The sequence below is a fragment of the Simochromis diagramma genome, unplaced genomic scaffold, assembly GCF_900408965.1.
Source record: "Simochromis diagramma unplaced genomic scaffold, fSimDia1.1 OVJJ01000487.1, whole genome shotgun sequence".
NCBI classification, from domain to species: domain Eukaryota; kingdom Metazoa; phylum Chordata; class Actinopteri; order Cichliformes; family Cichlidae; genus Simochromis; species Simochromis diagramma.
In genome coordinates, this window is record NW_024387305.1 from 3,116,746 (window position 1) to 3,125,859 (window position 9,114).

Genomic DNA, 9,114 nt, shown 5'->3' on the forward strand with positions numbered 1-9,114 from the left:
CCTTCAGCTTTCATGCCCTTCTTCTGTGGAACAAACTTCCAGTTCGGACTCGAGAGAAAGAAACCCTCTGTATTTTCAAGATTAGGCTTAAAACTGTCCTTTTTAATGAAGCATATAGTTAGGCCTGGATAGGGTGACCCAGAATCCTCAGAGTTATGCTGCATAAGGTTTAGGCTGCTGGGGGATTCCCATGATACATTTAGTTTCTTCTTCAGTCACCTTTTCCACTCACCATGTGTTTATAGACCTCTCTGAATTCAGTTATTAGAAATGATTAATCTCTGGCTCTCTTCCACGGCGTGTCTTTATTCTGTCTTCCTGGCCTCACCCCAGCTGGTCACGGCAGATGGCCGCCCCTCGGTGAGCCTGGTTCTGCTGGAGGTTTCTTCCTGTTTAAAATGTGTTTTTCCTTCCCACTGTCACCAAAGCACTTGGCCATAGAGGTCATATGGTTGGTGGTGTTTTCTCTGTTTTCTTTGTATTATTGTAGGGTCTATACCTTACAACATAAAGCACCTTGAGGAAACAGTTGTTCTGATTCGGCACTTTATAAATAAAATTGCATTGAATTGAATTAATACCTTCTCTGCAATTTTCATACGGTGCAATGAAATCTAATGTGTATGATTAGAGTGTGTGACCTGTGATACTTGGTGGCTTTGCAGTTTATTACCCAGTTGGTTTCACATTCTAGCATCAAGGTATAGTTTTTACAAATAGGATGCATGCCTTATTTGGACAGTTTGCAGTTATACAATGAAAAAAAGCCCAAATGGAACATAATATCAAAAAATATGTGTAAAATATTTGTGAATATTATATTTAAATCATCTCTCTTCTGAAAACAGAGTTCTGGCAGTTAATATCACACTACAGAATGTTATTGGATGTTCCAGATCACTCAGCTGGCTTGTCCACTAAAAAAAAAAGAAGAAGAAGAAAAAGTTGATATGGCAGTTATTAGTTTAATATAAATCACTATGTCAAGACATGAGCTCTGAATCCAGGTTTTAATTCATACTCACAAGTAATTGGTCCAATGGTGACGGGATTCATAAAAGCTGAGTTGGAAACAGAGCGATGTGCCCTATTTGTGCACGACTACAAAGGGCAAAAGAATGAGAAAAGAGATATAGGATTTAAACCAGAGAAACCATTTTGGATTATGGAGTACTGCTAAAGTGAAATGTGGAACTCACTGGTACACAGTTGTAGTTCCTCTGGTTACACAGGCTGAGGCTGCAGTGAAGATAAATGTCTCTGTATTCACCCTGGAGCAGGAAGAGCAGAGCAGAGAAACAAGCTCGGAGGGACGAGCCGCTCTCAACTATTGACACCTTTTGGCGGTCAGTGGGACACCTGTGAGACAGGAGGGAGGAGATCAGCAGGGTCCACACACTTCACTGTATCTCACAAAGCATTGGTGAGGTTGAAGAGATGCACATACTTGTTCTGGATGAGAGGATATTGTGTGGGATCATCAGGGTTTGGTGAGTGAGTGGCGTAGCAGTCCTCCAGAACAGCTGCCAAAACTGGGTCTGTGTCCTCCACAGAGACGCCCACGTACAGAGGTGAACCCACTGGGAGGAAGACTTGGCCTGGTGGATAAGACTCAGTGTAGTTGGAGTTGCGGAACAGAGACATGGAGGCTCGAGCTTTTGGACCCGAACCTGAAATGCCTCCAGTGAACCTGATAAAGGGAAAGAAAATTATATAATGCAATGATCTCTCACACACTACTTGCTGCTATTCTGTCTTTTTCCTGGTTTGTGTAAGAAGACAGCTTTGGATTTGTTTTCTTCAAAAGTCTGATGGTTCGAGCCCCATCTCCTCCAGACCATATGCTGGAAATGTCTTTGGAGATGGTGCTAAACATGCATCCATTGGTATGTGAGCATGTGCAGATAAAAAGTGCTTCAAGTGCATAGACTCAAGTAGTTGAACAAGTGAAAAAGCACTGTCAAAATAACAGATTATATAGCTGATTTAAATTTTAACACTAGAGTTTTAATCCAGTAAACATGTTTTGTTATGTTAACTGACAAATCTCCCTTTCTAACTGGAAAGAAGACTTTGTTTATTTTGTTTTATAAACTTTATTTTATAAAGTCCAAGATATATATTTATTTTGAGCAAAAGGCAAAGTCTCTTGAGGAAATTGTGCGACTAAAAAGACATCCGCACTGGTAAAACGCTGCCTCCTGGTGGTAAATGTTTGTTAAATTCTGCATTGAATAATTACAAAACATATCTTTAAACTACAACTAGGCAGCAAACTGTTAACTGTAAACAACTTAATGTGGAGCTTTCTAAACAAACTGTAACGCTGTTTGGAAAGTAGTCTCACAACTAAAAGCACTTAAGTTTATGCATGAAGGATCTGAAAATGACTTTCAGTGGTCATGTTAAATTACAAACAGCCCACAGTAATGCATGCTTACTCTCTCATGAATGGTTAAAAGAAACACACAAAGTAAACAAGATTCATCTTAATTATTGCAGTTTGGTAACAGAATGATTGAAAAGAGTTGGGTAATAACTATACTATTACGCACATGAGAGCCCTGAATTTTAGAGCTACATATACTAAGTGATGCTGCAGTTAAATTCAATGAACTTACAGGTCTGGCCTGATAGCTACATTCAGGCTGGCGTCTGTGTCCAGGGGATAAGCACAGGAGAAGGGAAGACCCACAGGAAGAGCGAAGGACAAATTAGCCAGAGGGTAGATGAATAAACTGTTGAAGTAGATGACATGTGTGCTGTTGGTCTGAAAGACAGATGATGACATTTTCAGTCAGTTCAGAAATCATGTCACCTAGAGAAAGTCTAATCACCAGAGACATGTCCACAGGGGTTAATACAGTGAATCCTTCTGAAGTCTCTGACTGCTGTTGCTCACTTTTTTCTCCTTGGATAACAAAAAAGCCATTTTATGCCAAAACACAGTCTACAGCCATCTTCACAAATTAATTGAGCAGTAGTTTTTTTTAATGGGACAGTTAAACAATAGGAAAAAGAAATAAGTCTTTACCCTCAGCATATTTCCACAGGCACCTGCCCGAGCCTCCATTTCATACCAAACATAATCATCACGGACTCTGACCCAGGAACAGTTGCTGGAAGCCAGGTTGCCCGAGAAGGTGTTCAAACCGGAGGACGACATGCTGCCCATATGCAGACCAACTTGGATTTTATCACGGCCACAAATTAACTGTGAAGTCTGGAGTGGAGGCTGCTGGACTAAAGAAAAAGACATGAGGTCACTAATAAAAAATGAAAGCAGATGAAATGGGAAATACCAAATGAGGCCAGGATGAGTACTTCAATGTCATAATATAAGATAAGATAAAAGATTTCATTATTTCAATTTTTCAGTATGTAAGAACTTTAACTTACATTCACATACGACGCTGGCATCTTCATGGTGACCACAGTTGTGGACTCCAAGCCCGTTGTGTCTGCAGTCAGTTATTGATGATTCATTTCCAAAACATGCTACATCGTCCAACCAGATGGGTCCGCTGCCCTGTCCAAAAGCTGCACTTTGTAGTGCTGAACGAGCGCTTCCACAGCCCAGCTGTCTGCACACCACTTTGGCATCATTCAGGTCCCAGGAATCATCACACACTGTGCCCCACTGTCCATCATTGAAGATCTCCACTCTGCCAGAGCAGCGGTTCTGACCGTTGACCAGCCTCACTGACGAAGGAGCTAATAGAAAACCAAAAGACGGAACACTGTCAAATTTTATTGGAGTATAGAATTTCCGTACTTTTGCTACCTCTGGTGGTGCTGTAAAAGATGACACCACTACAACATGTCAGTTCATGAAACTTCTTGCTTCTTAGATATTCCAGGATCACCTATAAGTGATATTATTGCAAAGTGGAAACTCTTAGGAACCACAGCAGCTCAGTCACAAAGAATCATCCTATGTAAAGTTACTGAGCAGTGTCTCTGTGTGCTGAAGCACATAGTATGTTAAAATGTCCAACACTCAGCTGACTCAATAACTGCAGTGCTCCAGACCTCCTCTGGCATTAACAGCTGTGCAAAAACTGTGCAACAGGAGCTTCTTGGCATGGGTTTCTGCTCTATCTCAAAGCCAGACAGTTACAAAGTTTGATTCCACTCTTCATAGCTCCACATGTTCATATTTACCTTCACAGACGACACCAGCATCCTCATAGTGACCACAGTCATGAGATCCAAATCCCCTGTGTTGACACTCAGAGAGCTTTGATTCGTTGCCTGAGCACGTGACTTCATCCAACCAGATGGGTCCGTTGCCCTGTCCAAATTGTGCGTTTGTTGGTGCTGATAGGACCGTACCACAGCCCAGCTGTCTACACACCACCTGAGCATCCACCAGGCCCCAGGCGTCGTCACACACCGTCCCCCACTGTCCACTGTGGAAGATCTCCACCCTCCCAGAGCAGGAGCTGTTTCCATTAACCAGGCGGACCTCCCCCTCGACTGCTGTGCTGTTGCCCACTGGTGTTGTGGTAGTGATGTTAGCGGTCACATGTGTGGTGGTGAAGTTCTGCGGCCTTGGTGTTGTTGGAAAAACAGTGCTGTTGATTCCTGGTTGGACTGAAAGAAAAGTGTCTTTGAACTCAAAGGACAAACTCAGTTTGCACTTCCATCTAAATTAATGAGGATAAGCTCTCATTAGTATATCTCAACATTATTGTTTTCTCACAAACTCCTTGTTTACTTTGCATTTGACTCCATGTGCTGCACAACAAGGTTATATTTAAATGGTAAATTAAAGCAACAAATGAGAATAGTTTTCTCATCAGTTAGGCGTCAGCACTAAGAAATGGAGGGTACCTGAAAAATGCATAGAATTTACCTTCACAGATGATGCTGGCATCTTCGTTATGACCACAGTTGTGGACTCCAAGCCCGTTGTGTCTGCAGTCAGTTATTGATGGTTCATTTCCAAAACAGTATACATCGTCCAACCAGATGGGTCCGCTGCCCTGTCCAAAAGCTGCATTTTGTAGTGCTGAACGAGCGCTTCCACAGCCCAGCTGTCTGCACACCACTTTGGCATCATTCAGGTCCCAGGAATCATCACACACTGTGCCCCACTGTCCATCATTGAAGATCTCCACTCTGCCAGAGCAGCGGTTCTGACCGTTGACCAGCCTCACTGATGAAGCAGCTAATAGAAAACCAAAAGAAGGAACACTGTCTATGGGAGTACTTCAGAGGAAATGTAGACTTATTAGAATAATGTAACAATATAATAATATATATAATATATAATAATATAATATAATCATCTTTCTACTATTTATTTTACTTCAGCTGACAGGTGACAACATGTTATTTTAAACTTATTTTTAATTTGTTGGTAATTTGATAGTTCTTGGGGGCAGTGTCTGGATTCATGGAAATATCTTCATAGTAAGTTTATCTTTATTGAAAAATTTCTCATAATTCAAGACTAAAAGAAAAAATTGTTGTGTGGATAAAAACCTGTAGTAGTATGTAACTATAAATCATCTTAGTTCAGTGTTATCCCAAATGCACACACGAACAAAGTTGGATTTCACTCTCTTTAACCCCACATGTTCATATTTACCTTCACAGACGACACCAGCATCCTCAGAGTGACCACAGTCATGAGATCCAAATCCCTCTGTGTTGACACTCAGAGAGCTTTGATTCGTTGCCTGTGCATGTGACATCGTCCAACCAGATGGGTCCACTGCCCTGTCCAAATCGCGCGTTTGTTGGTGCTGAGAAGACCCTGCCACAGCCCAGCTGTCTACACACCACCTGAGCATCCACCAGGCCCCAGGCATCGTCACACACCGTCCCCCACTGTCCACTGTGGAACATCTCCACCCTGCCAGAGCAGGAGCTGTTTCCATTAACCAGGCGGACCTCCCCCTCGACTGCTGTATTGTTGCCCACTGGTGTTGTGGTAGAGATGTTAGCGGTCACATGTGTGGTGGTGAAGTTCTGCGGCCTTGGTGTTGTTGGAAAAACAGTGCTGTTGATTCCTGGTTGGACTGAAAGAAAAGTGTCTTTGAACTAAAAGGACAAACTCAGTTTGCACTTCCATCTAAATTAATGAGGATAAGCTCTCACCTTGTTTACTTTGCATTTGACTCCATGTGCTGCACAACAACTTTATATTTAAATGGTAAATTAAAACAACAAATGAGAATCGTTTTCACATCAGTTAGATGTCAGCAGTAAGAAGTGGAGGATGGTGAAGGTGACAACATTTGTTTTGAATTTATTTATAATTTGTTGCTAATTACATAGTTTTTAGTGGCATTATCTGTGGATCCATGGAAATATTGCCATAGTAAGTGTATCTTTAGTTAAAAAAAACTCTCATAATTCATGACTAAAAGAAAAGTGTCTGCGAACTTAAAGGACAAACTCGGTCTGCACTTCCATCAGCATTAATGAGTATAAGCTCTCGTTAGTACATCTCAACATTATTGTTTTCTAACTGGGAATAAAACTCAATTCAGGCTCTGAGCATAGACTCATCTTTTACTTTGCATTTGACTCCATGTGCTGCACAACAAGGTTTTATTTAAATGGTAAATTAAAGCAACAAATGAGAATAGTTTTCGCATCAGTTAGGCGTCAGCACTAAGAAATGGAGGGTACCTGAAAAATGCATAAAATTTACCTTCACAGATGATGCTGGCATCTTCATTATGACGACAGTCGTGGACTCCAAGCCCGTTGTGTCTGCAGTCAGTTATTGATGGTTCATTTCCAAAACATGCTACATTGTCCAACCAGATGGGTCCGCTGCCCTGTCCAAAAGCTGCATTTTGTAGTGCTGAACGAGCGCTTCCACAGCCCAGCTGTCTGCACACCACTTTAGCATCATTCAGGTCCCAGGAATCATCACACACTGTGCCCCACTGTCCATCATTGAAGATCTCCACTCTGCCAGAGCAGCGGTTCTGACCGTTGACCAGCCTCACTGATGAAGCAGCTAATAGAAAACCAAAAGAAGGAACACTGTCTATGGGAGTACTTCAGAGGAAATGTAGATTTATTAGAATAATATAACAATATAATAATATATATATAATATATAATAATATAACATAATCATCTTTCTACTATTTATTTTACTTCAGCTGACAGGTGACAACATGTTATTTTAAACTTATTTTTAATTTGTTGGTAATTTGATAGTTCTTGGGGGCAGTGTCTGGATTCATGGAAATATCTTCATAGTAAGTTTATCTTTATTGAAAAATTTCTCATAATTCAAGACTAAAAGAAAAAATTGTTGTGTGGATAAAAACCTGTAGTAGTATGTAACTATAAATCATCTTAGTTCAGTGTTATCCCAAATGCACACACGAACAAAGTTGGATTTCACTCTCTTTAACCCCACATGTTCATATTTACCTTCACAGACGACACCAGCATCCTCAGAGTGACCACAGTCATGAGATCCAAATCCCCTGTGTTGACACTCAGAGAGCTTTGATTCGTTGCCTGTGCATGTGACATCATCCAACCAGATGGGTCCGCTGCCCTGTCCAAATTGCGCGTTTGTTGGTGCTGAGAAGACCCTGCCACAGCCCAGCTGTCTACACACCACCTGAGCATCCACCAGGCCCCAGGCATCGTCACACACCGTCCCCCACTGTCCACTGTGGAAGATCTCCACCCTCCCAGAGCAGGAGCTGTTTCCATTAACCAGGCGGACCTCCCCCTCGACTGCTGTGCTGTTGCCCACTGGTGTTGTGGTAGAGATGTTAGCGGTCACATGTGTGGTGGTGAAGTTCTGTGGCCTTGGTGTTGTGGTAGGCAAAACAGGTGTAATTGTGTTCACTTCTGTTTAAAATAATAATAATAATCATGCACTCAGAAACCATTGAACCAACTGAATCATCTACAGGTTAATCATATTTAAAGCATAAGATTACCTGCGCAGTATGCAAGGTAGCATGCATATGGCTTCACAAGTTTGTAGACATAGTAGTTTGCATGGCAAAGTTTAACATGGATGGTGTGTGACCGAAAATGGCAGCAGCTGCCACTCCAAACATTGCACACAGTGCGATTCACAATTTCACCTGACCATGTGGGATGAGGTTGTGTTATCCACAAAGGCGCATGAGTTCCACACCTGTTTGATTCGACACACCTCTCTGGAATACGAGCACTGGTTTGATTCAAAAACAGGCGATACCAGCCTTGCCAGTTTATATCTCGATCACAGTGTAGGACCTCAGTATTTGTGTTATTTGTTGAACGCCAGTCATCATTCAATGTTGCGTAGTTCTGACAAGGGTCCACACATTGGGAATTGATGCAGTCCGTGCCTGAAGGACAAACTGTGTTCCCACAGTAGAACTGGACAGATTGGGAAGAGGCAGCTGCTCTGTTCTTGGAGGAAGGCTCCGGACATTCGTATGAGCCTGGCGTGTTGTGGCAAATCTGAGGTGGTGTGCATGGTGAGTTTGGGAGGGAACACTCATCAATGTCCACACAGCCCTTCTCTGAGGACCAGTGGTAACCTCGGTCACAGCAAGAAGAGTCACTGCAGAGTTTTGGGTCATAGCAGGTGAGGCCATCACCTACAAAGCCATCTTTACAGATACATGAGAGGGCGTGGCCGGTGAAGGTGTCACCTCTTTCCTGTGACTCCAAGCAGGTGGCTTTGCCATGACATGAATCACAGCTGGTCACAGGAGTCCCTGCAGACAAAATAGTCACAGCATTTCATCTGTCACAGCACTTAAATACAAGTAAGACTTTTTGATTCATAATCATTTTGAAAAATCTTTTGAAATCTCACCACAGTGTAAAATAGCTGAATTTAAAAAGAAGAAAGATTTGAGTAATTTGTTGTAATTTAGACAATTCATCAAAATAACTCTTTGGAGGCATTTCACGTCACTGTTGAATACTCTTACTGAATATGAGGTAAATATTTGTCTACTTTCAAACTGATATTTAAATAACACACCTTACCTAAAAAATTTCTAAAGGAGAAATGTGAAAATGTAAAATTAGCAAATTCATTATAGTTTGTCTGGAGGAATTATTTAATTAGTGTCTTAATTAGAGGCACAATAATTGACAAAGGAAAAAGTACCATTATAA

General features: G+C 41.7%; 1 protein-coding gene across 1 annotated transcript; it reads right to left on the reverse strand.

Moving 5' to 3' along the window:
- Window positions 1–285: 285 nt before the first annotated feature.
- On the reverse strand, window positions 286–8,089 carry LOC120716783 (deleted in malignant brain tumors 1 protein-like). Its single transcript, XM_040004393.1, has 14 exons — window positions 8,082–8,089; window positions 7,408–7,796; window positions 6,668–6,982; window positions 5,794–6,029; window positions 5,597–5,687; window positions 4,859–5,173; window positions 4,165–4,596; window positions 3,400–3,714; window positions 3,035–3,243; window positions 2,622–2,770; window positions 1,448–1,690; window positions 1,200–1,359; window positions 1,026–1,101; window positions 286–917 (listed from the first exon to the last, which is right to left on the reverse strand). The coding sequence occupies exons 1-14, from the start codon at window positions 8,087–8,089 to the stop codon at window positions 898–900; spliced, it is 2,958 nt and encodes a 985-aa protein (XP_039860327.1). The 3' UTR covers window positions 286–897.
- Window positions 8,090–9,114: the final 1,025 nt, after the last annotated feature.

What these genes read in the sequence shown, in the direction of transcription:
- LOC120716783 (XM_040004393.1), bottom strand. An exon ending in TGCCAGCATCATCTGTGAAG is followed by an intron (nt 4,597 to 4,858) that starts GTAAATTCTATG and finishes CTTTTCTTTCAG; the next exon opens with TCCAACCAGGAATCAACAGC. An exon ending in TGCTGGTGTCGTCTGTGAAG is followed by an intron (nt 3,715 to 4,164) that starts GTAAATATGAAC and finishes GTTTTCTATTAG; the next exon opens with CTCCTTCGTCAGTGAGGCTG.